The sequence below is a fragment of the Crinia signifera genome, chromosome 3, assembly GCF_055691185.1.
Source record: "Crinia signifera chromosome 3, ASM5569118v1, whole genome shotgun sequence".
In the NCBI taxonomy this organism is placed as follows: domain Eukaryota; kingdom Metazoa; phylum Chordata; class Amphibia; order Anura; family Myobatrachidae; genus Crinia; species Crinia signifera.
Window position 1 is genome coordinate 153,399,016 of NC_139219.1, and position 22,484 is coordinate 153,421,499.

A 22,484-nucleotide genomic window follows, 5' to 3' on the forward strand; every position below is an offset into this window, starting at 1 on the left:
TCCTTCATGCCCGTGGATTAAATATCCTTTTCACCACAATCTCTTCTGAAGTCTCCGAGTTCCAATTATTTTTGTTTTTTATATATATATATATATATATATATATATATATATATATATATATATATATATATATATATATATATATAGAGTAGTGCTAGGATCGGTACTCAGAAAGTCCAATTAGCGTACAGCCGGGTGCCCTCTGAATTTAGCACGCTGGACGCGCTAGCATACACGGTTCTGGATCAGCGTCACTCCGGACTTGGTTAAAGAATTTTCAAATAAAGGAAACAGCACACATGGTTCCTGCAACGTTTCAACTCTTTACTTGAGTTTACTTGGGCTTGACAAAAACTCAAGTAAAGAGTTGAAACGTTGCAGGAACCATGTGTGCGGTTTCCTTTATTTGAAAATTCTTTAACCAAGTCCGGAGTGACGCTGATCCAGAACCGTATATATATATATATATATATATATACTTGTGTGTTTAGGCCGTCACTCGCCGACTTATCGGGTCCGGTACTCGCCTGGGTGCCAGCTCCTGGGTGTGAATTACCCTGTATGCAAACTCGTAATGAAGGAAGCGTCACTCCAGGACTTCATGCAATATTTAGAAATTTATTGAGGTGTCAATCGTCAACGGCGTTTCGGGCCTCTGCCCGTCATCAGGACGTACAACAGTGTAAGTGCAAACAAATGATTTATATACTCACATACCAAAAGGTCTCCTGGCGTCTCTCCGTCCGTTTCCTCCCCTCGGCGTCTCCGTTCACTCGCCGTGTTTCCGGCGGAAGTGACGTCGCGCCAGTTTTTAGAAGCCGGACAGGGCACCCGGAGTCCTGGAAAAAGCAAACATATATACATTGTGAATAACAAATCTCCATCACTCTGTGTTAACTTCATTATTTATCGGGAGTTTTCTCCCATACTTCAGTGCTAAAAAACTGTGTTATATTTAATATGTGTATCGTGCTAATCACTTTACATCTAAAAGTCGTGCTGTTTTTAAGACCATTTTTGATTCAGGCCACTAGATGTCGCCCTCATAATCAGAATGGAATATTTAACTGTGCACATAAATATGGCCAATGTGCATATATATATTTTTTTTCACAAACATTAATACAAATACATTTAATACAAATACATATAAAACAAAACTCCCGAAAACTCCCGATAAATAATGAAGTTAACACAGAGTGATGGAGATTTGTTATTCACAATGTATATGTGTTTGCTTTTTCCAGGACTCCGGGTGCCCTGTCCGGCTTCTAAAAACTGGCGCGACGTCACTTCCGCCGGAAACACGGCGAGTGAACGGAGACGCCGAGGGGAGGAAACGGACGGAGAGACGCCAGGAGACCTTTTGGTATGTGAGTATATAAATCATTTGTTTGCACTTACACTGTTGTACGTCCTAATGACGGGCAGAGGCCCGAAACGCCGTTGACGATTGACACCTCAATAAATTTCTAAATATTGCATGAAGTCCTGGAGTGACGCTTCCTTCATTACGAGTTTATATATATATATATATATATATATATATATATATATATTTATATATATATTTGAATGCACCATAATGTTTTCCCCTCTTTAGTTACTTATTGATATTTACTAAATATATATGGGGATACACTTGGGAGGTCATTCTAGTTGATCTGCTCCCCCGAGCATTTGCACGGGGGAGTGATGTTTTTGTTTCTGCACATGCGCATAACCATTTACCCATTTGTGCAGGCTCTGTTGGCAAATAGACACGGTGACTTGCACAGTCGCCAGCCTGTTCGCATGGAGCATTGGTAGCTGGGCACCTCAAATCTGAATGACCAGAGAGTAACTTAGATTTGCGAGCGCTTAAGAAATCATTCGATGGTCGGCGACCATCGAAAAATTTTGGCCCCGCATGCAAGACTGCAAATACATGTTTGTGCAAAACATTCATTCCCATGCCTGTGGGGACATGCACTGTCCAGCGGGCATTCCTGCAGATGGGGGGTGGCGTTTAGTTGGCTCGCAACCTCCTTGGTGTGTTCATACAGCTGTTATAAACACTATAGTATATACTGTATATATATCTATACACAATTCACTTAGGCGGCACTTATAACAGATAGAATTCACTCAGAAGGCAGCTAGCAGTCCACTGTAGGAGTGCAAGCTGCCTTTTGAGTAAATTCTATCTGCCCTGAGTGCCGCCTAAGTGGATTGTATTTGTGAGACCCCTATGCCAAGGTAATTCATGGATGGCACGTCTCTATTCATTATCGGGATACGTGAGTGCCGACTAACCGTGACATATATATCAAACTGGTTTTGCAGTGTAAATGATTGCATCTTTAAAAAAAACTGTAGATTTCTTACCAAATCTCTCACTTTCTGATACTCTCACCCTATTATATTGTACCCATAATGATGTTTCATTGATTTTATTTACAATAGAGATTAATAAAACTATTTTTACATAAAGAATCACGCATTAACTTATTGTGTGACAGCAAAGCAAAGTTTTCCCAAAGAAATCAAACAAGGGATAAGAAAAGAAATAGATAAATAAATAATTAAACAATTCAGCCAAGTCGCAGTGATTGCACACTTTTGTTTTTTCTGTATCCTAAGATTGGAGGATCTGCTGAATCCTCCTTGATCACTTGTAGTGGGCTATTTGGATTTTATTAATATTAATATATTTATTTATATATACAGTATATATCTTCTATCATATCACATTTTATTATATACCTGTATTACGTGTGTTCTCCTTTCCTAAGTCATTTTGAGGACTAAAACTAATGAACTAATATATATTAACACCAGAAAGATAGTAGTGTTCAGGACACTACACACAACATTTTTATACTATACTCTATATCAAATACACATTTTGTGCCAATGTAGTATGGAGTGAGAATCAGAAAGTGACAGAATTTGGAAGAGATTCCCATTATTTTAAAGTGGCAACCAATTTCATGGCAATATCAACCTAGGTTTTCCAGTGTAAATGGTTGGCACGTTAAAAAATGGGAAAACTCTCCCAAAATCTCTCACTTTCTGATACTCACAACCCTATTACATTTGGCCCTTTAACTTCTTTTTTAGCAAATTTTGAGAATTTAATATGTAACAGAATTCCTGTATACAAAGGTGTATGTAAACAATGAATGAACAGGCTGTAACTTCTTCAATAGTCTCTGAATGTACAGTACACGTCATGTAAACTTTAATACTAAGTATTTTATTCATTCTGTGCTTTGCAGTAATCTGAAGACTATAAAGATGAATTCTTCTGGTTTTTCAATTGGGCAGAACGTGACCTTCTGCTATCACCCTCTGAACAGTTCCTGCCCCAGGACAAACAGACCAGTTTCCAGTTACTGGGCTCTGTATACTGTCATGCTGGGAGCTATAATCCTCACAATTGTGGGAAACATCATGGTCATCATTTCAGTTTATCATTTCACACAGCTCCACACTCCAACCAACTTCCTCATTTTTTCCTTGGCCATTGCAGATTTCCTCGTTGGATTGATGATCATGCCATACAGCATGGTGAGATCGGTCACCTCATGCTGGTATTTTGGGGACATATTTTGCAAGCTACACAGTTGTTTTGATATGATGTTGTGTACAACCTCCATATTTCATCTTCTCTTTATTTCCATTGACCGTTACTATGCCGTATGTCACCCACTCCACTATTTCGGGAAAATAACGATTCCAGTGGTAGAGGGGTTTATTTTTGTAAGCTGGACTGGGCCCTGTCTGTATTCATTTGGTCTAATATTATCTAATACACATATAGAAGGAATACAGGGCTATGTTGCCACACTGTCCTGCACTGGTTCTTGTACTCTTGTGTTAAACAGACTTTGGGGAACAATTTCTTCGTTAATATGTTTTTATATTCCTGGAGTTGTAATGATTGGCATTTATGTTCATATTTTTTCCATTGCAAGCAAACAAGCTAAGGCATTATCTAATCACACAAACTCTCTGCATGAGAAAGAAGTCAACATGGAAAGGAAGGCAGCAAGGACATTGAGTTTAGTTATAGGAGCATTTATATTTTGTTGGCTGCCATTTTTTGCTGTTGCTGTCGTTGACCCTTATGTAAATTTCTCTACATCTGCAGATGCTTACAATGCTGTTCTATGGTTAGGGTATTTTAATTCCACTCTTAATCCAATTATATATGCTTTGTTTTATCCTTGGTTTAGAAAATCATTTAGATGCATTATAAGAGGCAATATATTTAATTTGGGTTCTTCATCATTGTGTGTTGTAACTAGTGTATAATGCTTTAGATTCTTATATATGGAAGTAGCATTTAAAGTGGCTAAACAGAGCAGTGAAGACATGGAGGGCATTATTCTGCCCCGTTCTGGTGTTGGGGTGTGCAAGTGTATATTTTTGCATGTGCAGACCCTGGCAATGAATGGCTTCGGTGAGTTACACACTCGCCGGGCCATTTGTTGTGGGGAGGGAGGGCTAGGGATGGGCAGCGGCGTAAACAGGGCTCACCCATGGGAAAGCCCAGTGTTTTATGTGGTCCCCTTGAAAACAGGGACCACATAAAATGATGGGTTGATGCATGCCGGGGTGGGAGGCTGATGTCACAGGACGTCAGCGCCTGCTCCATCTTCGGCGATTTGCAGAGGAAATAAAACTTTCCAACTGTTTCCGACTTTTTTTTTATTCCGAAGGCAGGAGAAATCATTTGATAGTTGGTGAACATCGGATGATCTCTCCATTAGGAAAGGCATGCAAGGGATGTGTTAGCGAACACATACCCTTGCATGGTAGGTACCAAGGAGATTCGGCAGTGGTGGTGGGGCGGGTGTTTCAGTGCTCGGTAAAGAACCTTACAGAATCACCCCTTAAGTCCAAGTACAAATACAGTATATACTTAGGGAACACTTTCTAATTTCCTAGAATAGTTATAAAAGTCTTGTTATTCTAGCTGTAGCAGTATGGACAACAAAATAAATACTCTGTTTCTACTCACATTGACAAGTGCAGATGGCCTTTTAAGGTGTTGCAGCTCTAGATGTACAATAAAGATGCTTCTACTGTATGTGTATTGTTGGTATAATTATTGATCTACTTTTTAGCAGCAAGGCCTACAGGAGCAGGTAATGGGTAATGTAACACAGCAGACTTTACTGTACGTCCCCAAATGTGACAACTGTTTATGTATGAATGTCACAATATAAGGCACTTACCACATAGGGCGGTATTCAATGAGCCTGATTCGCCATGTTTTTATGGCGAATTTGTGCTGTTTGGCGAATTTTTGACTAAAACGGTGAATCACCCTATTTAATGACCAGATGGCGAATACATTTGAAGGTTATTTTCGCCATGATTCACCGAGTAGCAATCGCTATATTTTTATGGAGAAGTGGAATGTGAACTTTTAAAATAAAGTGTTTTGTTTTTTACATTTGGTGTCAAAAAATCAAGAATTTTATTCTGAGGAGGGGCATGCTATTTTTATTCATGTGCTGTAAGCACATGAATATATATTTAAAATATACTGTGAGTTAGCTAATAGTAAGCTTATAAGCATTCATAGAAGCAGACGAAAATTCTGGATAAAACCATAAATATAGAAACGGAGGACACATCCCACAGGATGTGACCTCATAACTATGTGCACTAGGCATTCATAGTATAAATAGAGCACCAGGCACATCTCTCCCTCACCCCTTGAAGAAGTCTCCTAGACGAAACGCGTTGGGTACTGCCTGCTGACTCCTCCACTAAGCTAAGTTCTTTACTTTTAGACTATTTTTTAATTCCCTCCCCATTTTTTAGCGATACCACCTGTAGGCCTTTTTTAGAAAAAAATCTCGCATTTTTTACTTCTGTGTATTTTTTCTATGTAAACTGTATTTTATTGTCTGTTTTTTTTCTATATATATATATATATATAAAATAAACTTTTTTATTATAAAGAGTACTTCGTGTAGTATACAGGTATTCACTGTCGCTTTCACCTCTATCCAACCAACTGCAATTGTTTTTGTGACACCCCTCACCAAGGTGTCCGTCCTTAGAGGCTAGCTGACACCCCTTTTTCTAAAAAAGGGTTACCGGTATATACTCATTTCTCACCAGAATATTGAACAGTCTGAGGACACAAGTGGCGCCATACATCTTTTCCTTTCTCTCTCTCTCTCTCTCTCTCTCTCTCTCTCTCTCTCTCTATATATATATATATATATATATATATATATAGATATGTTGTGATTTTACTGTATTTACGTGCTAATGCTATATTAAAATTATATTTTTTAAAATTCTATCGCTCCACCACCCAATTTTATTTTCCCTATGGACACTAAAATGTAGCACCACATCCCCTCGCATGGCCCATAGCCTTCACCATGCTTCGGACTGTTAATGTCTAATAATATCAAACTCATAGATAATAAGTGAAGTGCGCAGTTTACATACTGTGTCCATAAACTTACAACCTTTTTATTCCTAACTACGGGCGAACTAAAGTGTAGCATCACGTAGCAAACCTTATTTGTGTTACACACACATTAAAAAAATACCCTGATGGCGGTATCCTTTTGCAGTACTTAGTACTTAATTATAAGTAAAAACAGTGGGTATAATTTCCCATAAATCTTCCGCTTATTGTGAATAATACACAAGACTTTAGTATAAATTCCGGAATAAGGGTACAAAGTCCTTAACCATATATTTCAGTCCCTAGCGGACAACAGGGGATTACAGAAATAAGAATACAATAACAGATTATACAGATCACTATACAACACAAACAATGTCTAATGCAAAGGGGGAAAACAGATATAAATACAATCAGCTCACATACAAATACACAGAAGATGTTGTAGCATGACCACAAAAGAGTGATCACTCCAGACACCCCATGAACATTGCTGAACTGAAACAGTTTTGTAAAGAGGAATGGTCCAAAATTCCTCCAGACCATTGTACAGGTCTAATATGCAACTATAGGAAACGTTTGGTTGAGGTTATTGCTGTCAAAGGTCAGTTATTGAATCCAAAGGTTCACATACTATTTCCACTATGCACTGTGAATGTTTACACTGTGTATTCAATTAAAAAACATGAGAACATATCATTTGTTTGTGTGGTATTAGTTTAAGCAGACTATTAGTTTGTCTATTGTTTTGACTTAGATGAAGATCAGAACACATTTTATGAGGAATTTATGCAGAAACCCAGGAAATTCCAAAAGGTTGACATACATTTTCTTGCAACTGTATATGATTATTGTGTAAGAATTAATTTACCAGAGCACATTTCATAAGAATCCTAAAAAGAAACCAGAAAGAGAGTACATAACTGGAAACAAATACAAGGATATATATTTTTTCAGTGCAGCTATAAATTACCCATACATAGTACTAGAGATGTGCACCGGCCACTTTTCGGGTTTTGGGTTCTGATTACCTTGAGGTTTTAGGTTCTAATGGGTTTTGGCAAAACACCTCCTAAGTGTTTTGTGTTTGGATTTTTTTGGGTTTTGGGTTCTGATTTTTTTGTTAAAAATGCATAAAAACAGCTAAAATCGCAGAATTTGGTGGGTTTTTTTGCTCCTACGCTATATTGACCTCAATAACATTCATTTACACTCATTTCCAGTGTATTCTGAACACCTGACACCTCACAATATTGTTTTTATTGCCAAAGTTTGCACTGAGGTAGCTGGATAACTATGCTAAGCCACACAAGTGTGCGGCACAAACACGTGGCTCATGTAAGAGTGGCACTACAGCGGCAGACATGATGGCAGTTTAAAAAAATAGGCCCATAAAAGATACCTATCTGGCTTGATCATGCACTGTTTACCATGTGCAGCCAAGGAGCGGTGGGCATTTTGTGCAGCACAGAGTTTGTCTGCAAGTGTGTAACTGTTTTGATCACTTTAACATCCAACAAGACCCCTATCTGGCTTGATTGTGTGATAATGTAATCTGATTGTTTAATTTTGTGATTATTATTCATTTATTATTACCAGTCGTCTCTTAAATCATTGCCTAATGGGTGTAGGGGAGTGGGCTAATCAATTTTAAGGTGGCAGATGGAAGGTGTAATGTAATGTAAACCATCACTAGCATTGGTTGCAGCAGTGGCAGTAACTGATGGACCCGGCTGTGCAGATAAGGAGGATGCTGACAGCGATGATGTCAAAGGGAGAGCCAGCGAACTGTTGCTCCATGCAGCGCTGGAAAACTTCGCTGCCCGTGGTGATGCCATAGGGCATGCGTAACCATCACTAGCATTGGTTGCAGCAGTGGCAGTAACTGATGGACCCGGCTGTGCAGATAAGGAGGATGCTGACAGCGATGATGTCAAAGGGAGAGCCAGCGAACTGTTGCTCCATGCAGCGCTGGAAAACTTTGCTGCCCATGGTGATGCCATAGGGCATGCGTAGGAAGACGTAGCACCCAATGGGGGTCATGAAGGCAGTAAGCATGGAAGAGGCTCTGTCCAGAGGGATCTGCCAAAACCCACACTTGGCATTCAGGGTGCTAAAGACCGTTGCACCTGGCATGTCAGTGATCACCTGCTCGATGGTGCAGAGTGTGTATCTGTTTTGGTCAGTTTAATATTTCATAAGACCCCTATCTGTCTTGATTGTGATTATGATTATTTATAATTAATTTCATCTGATTTTTAATTTGGTGATAAGTAATATTATTCATTTATTATTTATTATTACCATTCGTCTCGTCAATCATTGCCTAATGGGTGGAGGGGAGGGGGCTAATCAATGACTAGGTGGCAGCTGGAAGAGTTCTAGCTGGCTGCGACTTCTGTAACTCTATTGATCGCTAGGGTGGATTCAGGTGATCTGGCTCGCTAGGCGGGTGTTCCCTTTGCTCACTGCTTCACATGCGTCCCTCGTGAAGCTGCACGCTCTGTCGAGGAGGATGTCCTTTGCCGGTAGAGAAGTACTGATCTTCTCTCAAGGTGTTACGACTCGTAGCTGTACTCCCCTGCTACAACCTCAAAACAAGCACCAAGACCCCTATCTGGCTTGATTGTGCACTGTTTACACAGTGCAGCCGAGGAGCAGTGGGCGATTGGTGAAGCAATCAGTGGAATACAAAGAGTTATATGCATTTCAAAGACAAGTCCCTCATACAAATGACTCTCAGCAGTGGGCACCAGACCAGACAGGTAAAAAAAAATTTAGCCGCCCAAAAAGAAGTGTAATTGCAGCCGTCCCCAAAGAAGTTTAATTGCAGCCGCCCTCAAAAAAGTTTAGCCGCCCCCAAAGAAGTTTAATTGCAGCTGCACAAAAATAATTTTCATTGCAGCCTCCCTCAAAAAAGTTTAGCCGCCCCCAAAGAAGTTTAATTGCAGCCGCCCCCAAAGAAGTTTAATTGCAGCCGCCCAAAAAGAAGTGTAATTGCAGCCGTCCCCAAAGAAGTTTAATTGCAGCCGCCCTCAAAAAAGTTTAGCCGCCCCCAAAGAAGTTTAATTGCAGCCGCACAAAAAGAATTTTCCTTGCAGCCTCCCTCAAAAAAGTTTAGCCGCCCCCAAAGAAGTTTAATTGCAGCCGCCCCCAAAGAAGTTTAATTGCAGCCGACCAAAAAGAAGTGTAATTGCAGCCGTCCCCAAAGAAGTTTAATTGCAGCCGCCGTCAAAAAAGTTTAGCCGCCCCCAAAGAAGTTTAATTGCAGCCGCACAAAAAGAAGTTTTATTGCAGCCGCCCACAAAAAAGTTTAGCCGCCCAAAAAGAAGTGTAATTGCAGCCTTCCTGCACCAGCCCTGACTCCCCCAGGTCAGGGAGATCACATTCTCACCCATGAAGATGGTGATGGTGACACAAATCCAAAAGAGGACAGAGAACAATCTCTTGCACACGAGACCACTGTGCTGGATACAAGACAGACCATAGTCCACCTAAAGGTGTCGGCTAGTACAGCATGCCTAAAAGTTTCAAGGCTCCCAAAAAAAAGACTGCAGTGGCAGACTCCCAAATTAATGCAGGGTGAGAGCTGCAACCAGCAGTGGGCGATTGGTGCAGCAATCAAGTAGAATGCAAACAGTTGTATGCATTTAAAAGACAAGTCCCTCATACGAATGACTCCCAGCAGTGGGCACCAGACCAGACAGGTAAAGAAAAGTTTAGCCACCCAAAAAGAAGTGTAATTGCAGCCGCCCCCAAAGAAGTGTAATTGCAGCCGCCCCAAAGAAGTTTAATTGCCTCTCAGCAGTGGGCACCAGACCAGACAGGTAGATGAGACAGTACTAGTTGTGTGTGTATCTGTTTTGGTCAGTTTAATATTTAACAAGACCCCTATCTGGCTTGATTCTGGTTATGATTGATTGATTATTAATTAATTTTTGGATTTGATTGATTCATGGTCGAAACCCCGTTTAACAACCTGGCTGATCCTGACCCTGATGTGCAGTTGGTCTCTGTGATAAAAGATCCCAATCTCAAATGGCAGGCTGAACAATCTGTGGATAGCCATATTTAAAAAAATGTGTGGCAGCCCACTACAGGATACCCCCTGTGCCCCTGGAGTGCCCCTGGAGTGCCACTGTGCCCCCAAAGAAGTGTAATTGCAGCCGCCCCCAAAGAAGTGTAATTGCAGCCGCCCAAAAAGAAGTGTAATTGCAGCCGCCCCCAAAGAAGTGTAATTGCAGCCGCCCGCAAAGAAGTGTAATTGCAGCCGCCCACAAAAAAGTTTAGCCGCCCAAAAAAAGAAGTGTAATTGAGCCTTCCTGCCCCAGCCCTGACTCCCCCAGGTCAGGGAGATCACATTCTCACCCATGAAGGTGCAGCAATCAGTGGAATGCAAAAAGTTGTATGCATTTCAAGACAAGTCCCTCATTAAAATGACTCTCAGCAGTGGGCACCAGACCAGACAGGTAGATGAGGCAGTACTAGTTGTGTGTGTATCTGTTTTGGTCAGTTTAATATTTAACAAGACCCCTATCTGGCTTGATTCTGGTTATGATTGATTGATTATTAATTAATTTTATGATGTGATTGATTCATGGTCGAAACCCCGTTTAACAACCTGGCTGATCCTGACCCTGATGTGCAGTTGGTCTCTGTGATAAAAGATCCCAATCTCAAATGGCAGGCTGAACAATCTGTGGATAGCCATATTTAAAAAAATGTGTGGCAGCCCACTACAGGATACCCCCTGTGCCCCTGGAGTGCCCCTGGAGTGCCCCTGTGCCCCCAAAGAAGTGTAATTGCAGCCGCCCCCAAAGAAGTGTAATTGCAGTCGCCCAAAAAGAAGTGTAATTGCAGCCGCCTGCAAAGAAGTGTAATTGCAGCCGCCCAAAAAGAAGTGTAATTGCAGCCGCCCAAAAAGAAGTGTAATTGCAGCCGCCCGCAAAGAAGTGTAATTGCAGCCGCCCTCAAAAAAGTTTAGCCACCCCCAAAGAAGTGTAATTGCAGCCGCCCAAAAAGAAGTGTAATTGCAGCCGCCCAAAAAGAAGTGTAATTGCAGCCGCCCAAAAAGAAGTGTAATTGCAGCCGCCCACAAAAAAGTTTAGCAGCCCAAAAAAAGAAGTGTAATTGAGCCTTCCTGCCCCAGCCCTGACTCCCCCAGGTCAGGGAGATCACATTCTCACCCATGAAGGTGCAGCAATCAGTGGAATGCAAAGAGTTATATGCATTTCAAGACAAGTCCCTCATTAAAAAATGAGTCTCAGCAGTGGGCACCAGACCAGACAGGTAAAAAAAAGTTTAGCCGCCCAAAAAAAGAAGTGTAATTGAGCCTTCATGCCCCAGCCCTGACTCCCCCAGGTCAGGGAGATCACATTATCACTTATGAAGGTGCAGCAATCAAGTAGAATGCAAACAGTTGTATGCATTAAAAAGACAAGTCCCACATATGAATGACTCTCAGCAGTAGGAATAATGAATGGTGATGCAAGATGGAATTGTCCTTGGGCCCTCCCACCCACCCTTATGTTGCGAAAATAGGACATGCACACTTTAACAAACCAAACATTTCAGCGACAGGGCCTAAAAAACTGTGGCTGAAATGATTGGTTTGTTTGGGCCCCCACAAAAAATAAACCAATTCATAATATCTCCCTGTATAAACTGGCTCTACAGCAACAAGATGTCATAGTCACTCATCATCATCCTCCTCCTCCTCCTCCTCTGATTCCTCGCCCCCTTCAGTGTTTACTTCCTCATTCTCAGAGATTATCAATTCGTCCCCGCTGGACTCCACAATCACAGGTCCAGTTATAATCTCTGGAGGCAATTCCTGGTCTTCATTGAATAATTCATTTTTATAAACATCATTTTCTCAACATTTTTCGGGAGCAACCTCCTTCGCCGCTCACTGACCAGGTTCCCCGCTGCACTGAATACTCTTTCGGAGTACACACTGGAGGGGGGACAACTCAGGTAAAATAGAGCAAGTTTGTACAGGGGTTTCCAAACTGCCTTTTTTTCCTGCCAGTACAGGTAAGGACTGTTTGACATGTCTACTTGGATGCTGTCACCAAAGTAATCATTCACCATTTTTTCAATGTTGACAGCATCCAATGCACCGACAGTAGACAAGTCAGCAATCGTTGGCAGGTCCTTGAGTCCGGACCAGATGTCCAAACTCCCTCCTGCCTGCCCTGCATCCCCGCCAGCGCGTTGTGTGGGAAATCGCAGCTGTTTCCTCACAGGCACAGGTGTGGGAGAAAATGAAGGAGGAGCTGGGGCCGTGTCACGGTCCCCTTCAGATGACAATCTCCTGACCAGCAGGTCTTTGCACCTTTGTAGACTTTTGTCTGCCGGAAACAGAGACACAACATACGCTTTAAACCGAGGATCGAGCACTGTGGCCAAAATGTATTCCTCTGACTTTAACAGACTGACCAACCTCGTATCCTGGCAAAGCGTATGGAGGGCTTCATCCACAATAGCGACATGCTTTGCGGAATCGCTCCACTTTAGCTCCTCCTTCACTTTCTCCAGCTGCTTTTGTAACAGCCTGATCAGGGGAATCACCTGACTAATGCAGGCAGTGTCGGAACTGACTTCACGTGTGGCTACTTCAAACGGCTGGAGAACCTTGCACAACACGGAAATCAGCCTCCACTGCGCTTGAGTCAGGTGCAGCCCCGCTCCTCTGCCTATGTCATAGGTAGCTGTGTAGGCTTGAATGGCCTTTTGCTTCTCCTCCATCCTCTGCAGCATATAGAGGGTGGAGTTCCAGCGCGTCACCACCTCTTGTTTCAGCTGATGGCAGGGCAGGTTGCTGAGTTTTTGCTCCCACTCCAGCCTTCGGCAGGCTGTGGCAGAATGCCGAAAGTGTCCGCAAATTTTGCGTGCCACCGCAAGCATCTCCTGCACACTCCTGTCATTTTTTATGAAATGCTGCACCACCAAATTTATTGTGTGGGCAAAACATGGCACATGCTGGAAATTGCCCATGTTTAATGCCCGCACAATGTTACTGGCGTTGTCCGACACCACAAATCCCCAGGAGAGGCTAAGGGGGGTAAGCCACAGGGAGATGATTTCCCTCAGTTTCTCTAAGAGGTTGTCGGCGTTGTGCCTCTTCTTGAAACCGGTGATACACAGCGTAGCCTGCCTAAGAAGCAGCTGGCATGCAGGAGATGCTGCTGCTGCTGCTGCTGCGGAAGGCGATGCATCTACCCAGTGGGCTGTCACAGTCATATAGTCCTTAGTTTGCCCTGATCCACTTGTCCACATGTCTGTAGTTAAGTGTACAGTGGGTACAGCCGCATTTTTCAGGGCACTGAGGACACTTTTTCTGACCTCCCTGTACATCGCGGGTATCGCCTGCCTAGTGAAGTGGAATCTAGACGGGATTTGGTACCGGGGACACAATACCTGCATCAACCGTTTAAATCCAACTCTATTTATGGCTGACACCGGACGCACGTCTAACACCAACATAGCTGTCAAGGCCGCAGTTATCCGCTTTGCCATAGGATGACTGCTGTCGTATTTCATCCTCATGGAAAATGACTGTTGGACGGTCAATTGCTTAGTGAAAGACATAGCGGTCTTACGACTTCCCCTCTGGGATGATGACTGACTTCCAGGAGCAGCAGCAGCAGCGGCAGTAGTAGTAGTAGTAGGCGTAGTGCTGCAGGATCCTCCGGAGGAATCTTTGAAGTCATTCATGCAGGTGAGATGGACTGCAGGACTCCCCCCTATCCGGATCGAGGAGGAATTTGTCGAGGAGGGAGTTGGTGGTGTGCTTTTCAGGCATTTGGCTCCAAAAGGAGGACCAAGTGATTTAGGTGTCGCTGGACTGCTAGCCGCACTTTCTGGACTAAACTCTGAACCATGACGCGTCTTTAGGTGACGTTGAAGGTAGGTTGTCCCTAGGTGGGCAAGATCCTTACCCCTGCTTATTGGAGTTTTACATAAGCTACAAATGGCAATACTTTTGTTGTCCGGATGCGGATAAAAAAAATTCCAGACCGCAGAGGTGGATTTATTGGTCCTTTGTCCAGGCATGACGATGGGCTTTTTCATCCCATGGACAACAACTTTTTCCCCCACAGGTGCCTCATTCCCCCCTGGTGCGTCATTTAAGCAAACCAAGTCTCCATCCTCCTCGACAACTTCCTCCTCAGTGCCAGCTACATCAATATCCTCCTCCTGGTGTACAACATCACCTTCACTAATAAAATCTGGAACTAGACTGTGGGTGATCCTTCCAGCATATGCAGAGGGCGTACTGCAAATGGTGGAAGGAGCCACCTCTTCACGTACAGTGATGGGAAGGTCCGGCATCACAACCACCGCCACCCTCGGACTCTCCGTGGGGATTTGGGATATGTCTTTAGAAGGATGAGTTTTTTCCAGATTTATTTTCTGAATTTTTTTCTGTTTTTTTTTCTGAAATTTTTTCAGACTTTTTTGAGTCGGTGTCAGCCTAACTCTCTTTGATTTCCTATTGGGCGGGGAGAGAGGAGGAGGAGGACTTTCCTCATCATCTGAAGCTGCACCACTAGTCATGAAGTTAGGCCATGGCCTTAGCCGTTCCTTGCCACTCCGTGTCGTAAATGGCATATTGCCAAGTTTAAGTTTCTCTTCCAACGATTTACATTTCATATTTTTATTCCTTTTACGGAAGTTTGGTTTCAATTGTACATGACCTCTGCTTTCACACTGGGCATCGGCCGTGGCAGACGACGTTGTTGGCATTTCATCGTCTATGTCAGGGGTGGCCAACCGGTCAGAGGCAAAGAGCCGAAAAATATCGTTGGTCAAGCCAAAGAGCCAACATCATGCGCGCGCCAAAGGCGCGCGCGCCAAAAAGGGGTGTGATCGGGGGAGTGGCCAGGGACGTGGTCATATGACACAAGGGGAGTGGCCACATGACAAAACTTTATGACCCTAGTGCCAGATATGCCCCCCACAGTGCCAAACATCATATGCCCCCCACAGTGCCAAACATCATATGCCCCCCACAGTGCCAAACATCATATGCCCCCCACAATGCCAAACATCATATTCCCCCCAGTGCTAATCATATGCCCCCCAGAATGCCAAACATCATATGCCCCCCACAGTGCCAATCATATGCCCCCCACAGTGCCAAACATCATATGCCCCCACAATGCCAAACATCATATGCCCCCCACAGTGCCAAACATCATATGCCCCCCACAATGCCAAACATCATATGCCCCCCGCAGTGCCAATCATATGCCCCCCACAGTGCCAAACATCATATGCCCCCACAATGCCAAACATCATATGCCCCCCACAGTGCCAAACATCATATGCCCCCCACAGTGCCAAACATCATATGCCCCCCACAGTGCCAAACATTATATGCCCCCCACAGTGCCAAACATTATATGCCCCCCACAGTGCCAAACATTATATGCCCCCCACAGTGCCAAACATTATATGCCCCCCACAGTGCCAAACATTATATGCCCCACACAGTGCCAAACATTATATGCCCCCCACAGTGCCAAACATTATATGCCTACCACAGTGCCAAACATTATATGCCCCCACAGTGCCAAACATTATATGCCCCCCACAGTGCCAAACATCATATGCCCCCCACAGTGCCAAACATTATATGCCCCCACAGTTAGGAAGCTGGGCCCTCCAGTACATGTGTTGCCCACAGTGTATGGGCCCAGCTTCCTAACTAAAAGCCCCACCTAGAGGGCCAGGAGGGCCCAACACACAAATGAGCCACGGGCCAAGAAGGCCCGACTAATGCGCCCACAGGCCGGAAGGGCCTGAATGTGCCCACGGGCCTAGTGCCTGACACCCGGTGGTCTAGGGTGGATGGGGGGTAGGAGACCAAAGGCCCCTACCTGGTGTTGGGAGAGGCCGCTGGGGGGAGCTTCGTTAGCTCTTTTGCTTCCCACCCCCGCTGGCCTCTCCGGGAGCCATCTTCTTTGTTCTTCCAGAAGGCGCCGGAGATGTCTTGATCCCGGCGTCTTCTGGCCTCTTCAGCGGCGCCAGAACTGTTCTCCCCGCCGCCGTCTTCTGCGCCGTCCTCCGGCGGCTTCTCGTCTCTTCAGGAGCGCTCCTGCGCTCCTCCGGCATGGAGACATCTCGCCCTCCCGCTGGCGTCTGATGTCAGACGCCGGGGGCGGGGTGGAAACGGCGCGGCGAGCGCTGATTGCCTCGCCGCGGCCGTTTCCTATTGGCTTCCGATGCGGCGTTTTGAATTGGCAGCCGAATTGGCGCCAAATTCAAAACCCCGATGGGAGCCACAAATTTCAGCGTGGCGAGCCGCATGCGGCTCGCGAGCCGCGGGTTGGCCACCGCTGGTCTATGTCATGACTAGTGGCAGCAGCTTCAGAACTATGAGGAAGTGCATCTTCATCTTTCCTTTGTTTGTTAACCTCCATATTTTGGATCTCCATTATTATTGTGGAGTTATGTCACAGAACAGCGCCACTGGAGTGCAATTATATATGTCAGTGAGTATGCACCAGCAGGCAGTTATACAGATACAGCAGTATTAGGCAGTGAGCCACACACCAGACAGGTACGGCAGTGTTAGGCAGAGAGCCCCAGACCAGACAGGTAGATAATGATATACGGCAGTATTTAGGCAGTGAGCCCAAGACCAGAGGGTAGATACGGCAGTATTGGGCAGTGAGCCACAGACCACACAGGTACGGCAGTATTAGACAGAGAGCCCCAGACCAGACAGGTACGGCAGTATTAGGCAGTGAGCCCCAGACCACAAAGGTAGAGATTTACGGCAGTATTTATTTATTAGGCAGTGAGCCCCAGACCAGACGGTACATACGGCAGTATAGCCAGTGAGCCCCAGACCACAAAGGTAGAGAAATACGGCTGTATTTAATTATTTATTAGGCAGGCAGTATTTAATTATTTATTAGCCAGTGAGCCCCAGACCAGACGGTACATACGGCAGTATAGCCAGTGAGCCCCAGACCACAAAGGTAGAGATATACGGCAGTATTTAATTATTTATTAGCCAGTGAGCCCCAGACCAGACGGTACATACGGCAGTATAGCCAGTGAGCCCCAGACCACAAAGGTAGAGATATACGGCAGTATTTAATTATTTATTAGCCAGTGAGCCCCAGACCAGACGGTACATACGGCAGTATAGCCAGTGAGCCCCAAACCACAAAGGTAGAGATATACGGCAGTATTTAATTATTTATTAGGCAGGCAGTATTTAATTATTTATTAGCCAGTGAGCCCCAGACCAGACGGTACATACGGCAGTATAGCCAGTGAGCCCCAGACCACAAAGGTAGAGATATACGGCAGTATTTAATTATTTATTAGCCAGTGAGCCCCAGACCAGACGGTACATACGGCAGTATAGCCAGTGAGCCCCAGACCACAAAGGTAGAGATATACGGCAGTATTTAATTATTTATTAGCCAGTGAGCCCCAGACCAGACGGTACATACGGCAGTATAGCCAGTGAGCCCCAGACCACAAAGGTAGAGATATACGGCAGTATTTAATTATTTATTAGGCAAGCAGTATTTAATTATTTATTAGCCAGTGAGCCTCAGACCAGACGGTACATTCGGCAGTATAGCCAGTGAGCCCCAGACCACAAAGGTAGAGATATACGGCAGTATTTAATTATTTATTAGCCAGTGAGCCCCAGACCAGACGGTACATACGGCAGTATAGCCAGTGAGCCCCAGACCACAAAGGTAGAGATATACGGCAGTATTTAATTATTTATTAGCCAGTGAGCCCCAGACCAGACGGTACATACGGCAGTATAGCCAGTGAGCCCCAGACCACAAAGGTAGAGATATACGGCAGTATTTAATTATTTATTAGCCAGTGAGCCCCAGACCAGACGGTACATACGGCAGTATAGCCAGTGAGCCCCAGACCACAAAGGTAGAGATATACGGCAGTATTTAATTATTTATTAGGCAGGCAGTATTTCATTATTTATTAGCCAGTGAGCCCCAGACCAGACGGTACATTCGGCAGTATAGCCAGTAAGCCCCAGACCACAAAGGTAGAGATATACGGCAGTATTTAATTATTTATTAGCCAGTGAGCCCCAGACCAGACGGTACATACGGCAGTATAGCCAGTGAGCCCCAGACCACAAAGGTAGAGATATACGGCAGTATTTAATTATTTATTAGCCAGTGAGCCCCAGACCAGACGGTACATACGGCAGTATAGCCAGTGAGCCCCAGACCACAAAGGTAGAGATATACGGCAGTATTTAATTATTTATTAGGCAGGCAGTATTTAATTATTTATTAGCCAGTGAGCCCCAGACCAGACGGTACATTCAACAGTATAGCCAGTGAGCCCCAGACCACAAAGGTAGAGATATACGGCAGTATTTAATTATTTATTAGCCAGTGAGCCCCAGACCAGACGGTACATACGGCAGTATAGCCAGTGAGCCCCAGACCACAAAGGTAGAGATATACGGCAGTATTTAATTATTTATTAGCCAGTGAGCCCCAGACCAGACGGTACATACGACAGTATAGCCAGTGAGCCCCAGACCACAAAGGTAGAGATATACGGCAGTATTTAATTATTTATTAGCCAGTGAGCCCCAGACCAGACGGTACATACGGCAGTATAGCCAGTGAGCCCCAGACCACAAAGGTAGAGATATACGGCAGTATTTAATTATTTATTAGGCAGGCAGTATTTAATTATTTATTAGCCAGTGAGCCCCAGACCAGACGGTACATTCGGCAGTATAGCCAGTGAGCCCCAGACCACAAAGGTAGAGATATACGGCAGTATTTAATTATTTATTAGCCAGTGAGCCCCAGACCAGACGGTACATACGGCAGTATAGCCAGTGAGCCCCAGACCACAAAGGTAGAGATATACGGCAGTATTTAATTATTTATTAGCCAGTGAGCCCCAGACCAGAAGGTACATACGGCAGTATAGCCAGTGAGCCCTAGACCACAAAGGTAGAGATATACGGCAGTATTTAATTATTTATTAGGCAGGCAGTATTTAATTATTTATTAGCCAGTGAGCCCCAGAAAAAAGACCGCCAGACTGGCAGATTCAGTGCAGGCAGCAGTGCAGCACCAGTGGACTATATATATTTATTTTATATAATTAATTAATTAATTATTAATATATATAATAAATGGCACAGCACAGCACCAGAGGTATGCCCCAGCACAGAGGAGACAGTAGTACTACAGGCAGGTACACAGTTAGACTGTTCTCCTAAGCAGAGGAGAACATAGTACACAGCAGCACTGAGGGAGACAGCCCTATCAAATAAAATAATTAATTACAGCACAGCTCACCAGAGGTAGACCGCACAGAGGAGACAGTAGTACTACAAGTACACAGTTAGACTGTTGTCCTAAGCTGAGAACAGAGTACACAGCAGCACTGAGGGAGACAGCCCCAGCAAATAAAATAATCAATTACAGGCAGCACAGCACACCAGAGGTAGACCGCACAGAGGAGACAGTAGTACTACAAGTACACAGTTAGACTACTACACAGCAGCACTGAGAGACAGCACCAGCGATTGCAAAAGCTCAAGGTCAAGCTCAAGTTTAAGCCCCAGCAGCAGCACCAACACACCCTCTCCCAACCCACTACTTGACTGGAGTGAAGATGGCGGGCGTGGCAGCCGCTTATAAAAACCTCGCGAAATCCGACGCCGGGAGATGACGTTCTAATCACGCGGACGGACCGAGTCAGGCGAGAATCTCCGAGCGCTGCTCGGAATCGGGCTCGGAATGATGACGTCCGTGGGGGCTCGGATCTCTGAAATCCGAGCCCGCACATCTCTACATAGTACAGCCATTAAGAAATCCCAAGTGTAAAATAAAGTTTTATGAAACTATATTTAAAAAACAGATTTAACATTTCAGAGTATTTTGAGATATTTGAGCTACAGTATAGCTAAATGCCTGTCTGTGTAAAGCCATGGGAAGCCTCTGAGAAAGGGAAGCCTACTTTGGGCTCATAGAATAAGGGGGCGGGAGCTTTCTGCTAAGAAAGGGGCGGTAGCTGAGGCGGGGCTACAGCGGGGGTGGGGCCATGATGATGCAATTTGCATCATCGGGTCCCCACGTGCCCCCACCACCCTTGACGAGGGTGAGTGCAGGAGACTGGGGGATTCTGTAAGACTTGCCCAGCTACCGGGAGGAGGGGGGAGAGCGGGCGAGGGGCACCATTTTTGAGACCCTCCCAGCCATTCCGGGAGCGGAGGCAAGTGTGCTCCAACAGTTCATTATAAATTATATCTATAGAAACTATGGCACTTATATGTTAGTTGGGCGCCCACTATTTACTAGTTACTACGCTCATACCCCCACTATCCATGTCGGCATGGAGTTGATTTTATATAGTGTGGCGAGCGCAGCGAGCCACCATACTGGAAGCATGGCGAGCGAACGCGGAAAACTAAGCAAATAGCTTAGTGGGCGCCCAACTAACATATAAGTACCGAAACTACAGTATAAAACAAGGAAGCATACAAATTCAAAACATCAAAGAGAATCAAAAAATCTAAATCTGTTGTAACCTTATATGCTTTCTGTAGCTTCTATAGACATAAAGGTATGATTTGATCATAATTAGGACCTACAGTACTACCTAATTACTTTGCAACTACATAGAGCAGGCTTGGCCAACCTGCGGCTCTCCAGATGTTGTCAAACTGCAAATCCCATCATGCCTTGCCACAGTTTTGCTATAAGGGAGTGTTAAAACTGTGGCAAGGCATGCTGGGATTTGTAGTTTCACAACATCTGGGGAGCCACAGGTTGGCCTGTCCTGATATAGAGTATTAGACTGTGCAAAAAGGCACCATACTGTAATTGTATGGGTGGAGGTTGTGCACTGGTCAGAAGGCCCATGGGCCTTATTCAGATCTGAACTCAGTACAAATTTGTTTGGAAAAAGGGAAAAACCATGTGCATTGCAGGTGGGGCAGATGTAACCTGTGCAAAGAGAGTTAAATTTGGGTGGGGTGTGCTGAAACATCTGCCCCACCTGCAGTGCACATGGTTTTGCCCATTTTCCGAACAAATTTGTACTGAGCTGAGATCTGAATAAGGCTCACGGTGTTATGATCACAACATAACTGCAAAACAACATCAACTGACTTATACAAGCAAATCTAAAACATATCCTAACACCATTAAATAAATTACAAATAAAACCATAACTGGCAGGTTTATTTTCCAAGAGTGGATAAATGTATAAGCGATCACAAATGACATAATTTATTTAGCGATACATGTAAAACATGTCGGCATAGAGGCTTGCTTCTGCACAGTCAGGAGTCAGGACCTCCTCAGGAGTTATGTTTAATCTGTAAGCACACACTGGAAAGCTCTTCGTGGTATAACTTGTTTATATAATGAACTGAACCTGATCATAATACAAGCTAACATGCCGTACAGGTGTGGATGAGCAGCCATTACTGCTTGCTCCATCTGTCATTCATCTCTTCTTCACACACAGGAACAAACCAGTATACTTACATCACAGACTGTTAATACATAAATACATAAATGACAGGTCCACCTGCTGTCCCTCCAGTGTACTTGCTTATCAAGTATCAGCCTGATATAATATCTCAACAAAACAGGGAAATGTTTATGATATTCGCAAGGCCACCTCTGGACCACTATTGTCTTACTACCCCACCACTTAGCCATGCTCCCTCCTCTCTCTGACATCTCACCACTATCTGCCACACACTCATGCCCTACCCGCCTTCTGCAATTTCCCTTCCTAGCTCAGGCACCGACACCACCACTACTCTCTCATCATCCCTGACCAATGCTATGGTGTTTGGCACGGGGGGGGGGGGGTAATTTGGCTGGGGAGTGGGCAGCATTAAGATGCTCACTAAACAGCAAAAGACACAGCAAAAGAACAGTGCTTAGCGAGCAGTCCTGAATCAGGGCCATAATGTACTTAGTGCTTTAGATAGACATTTTGGTGCCCTGTTCCAGAAAAGGAATGAGTGCCCCCCCTCCACACACACACACTATTAACA

The 22,484-nt window shown here is 44.4% G+C and overlaps 1 protein-coding gene across 1 annotated transcript; it reads left to right on the plus strand.

Moving 5' to 3' along the window:
• The first annotated feature begins 3,282 nt into the window (after positions 1-3,282).
• Positions 3,283-4,302, plus strand: LOC146062931 (trace amine-associated receptor 4-like). Its single transcript, XM_083174939.1, has one exon. The coding sequence runs from the start codon at positions 3,283-3,285 to the stop codon at positions 4,300-4,302; it is 1,020 nt and encodes a 339-aa protein (XP_083031065.1).
• Positions 4,303-22,484: the final 18,182 nt, after the last annotated feature.

Bases quoted from the DNA above. Each gene is read 5' to 3' on its own strand.
- LOC146062931 (XM_083174939.1), top strand. From the start codon at position 3,283: ATGAATTCTTCTGGTTTTTCAATTGGGCAGAACGTGACCTTCTGCTAT.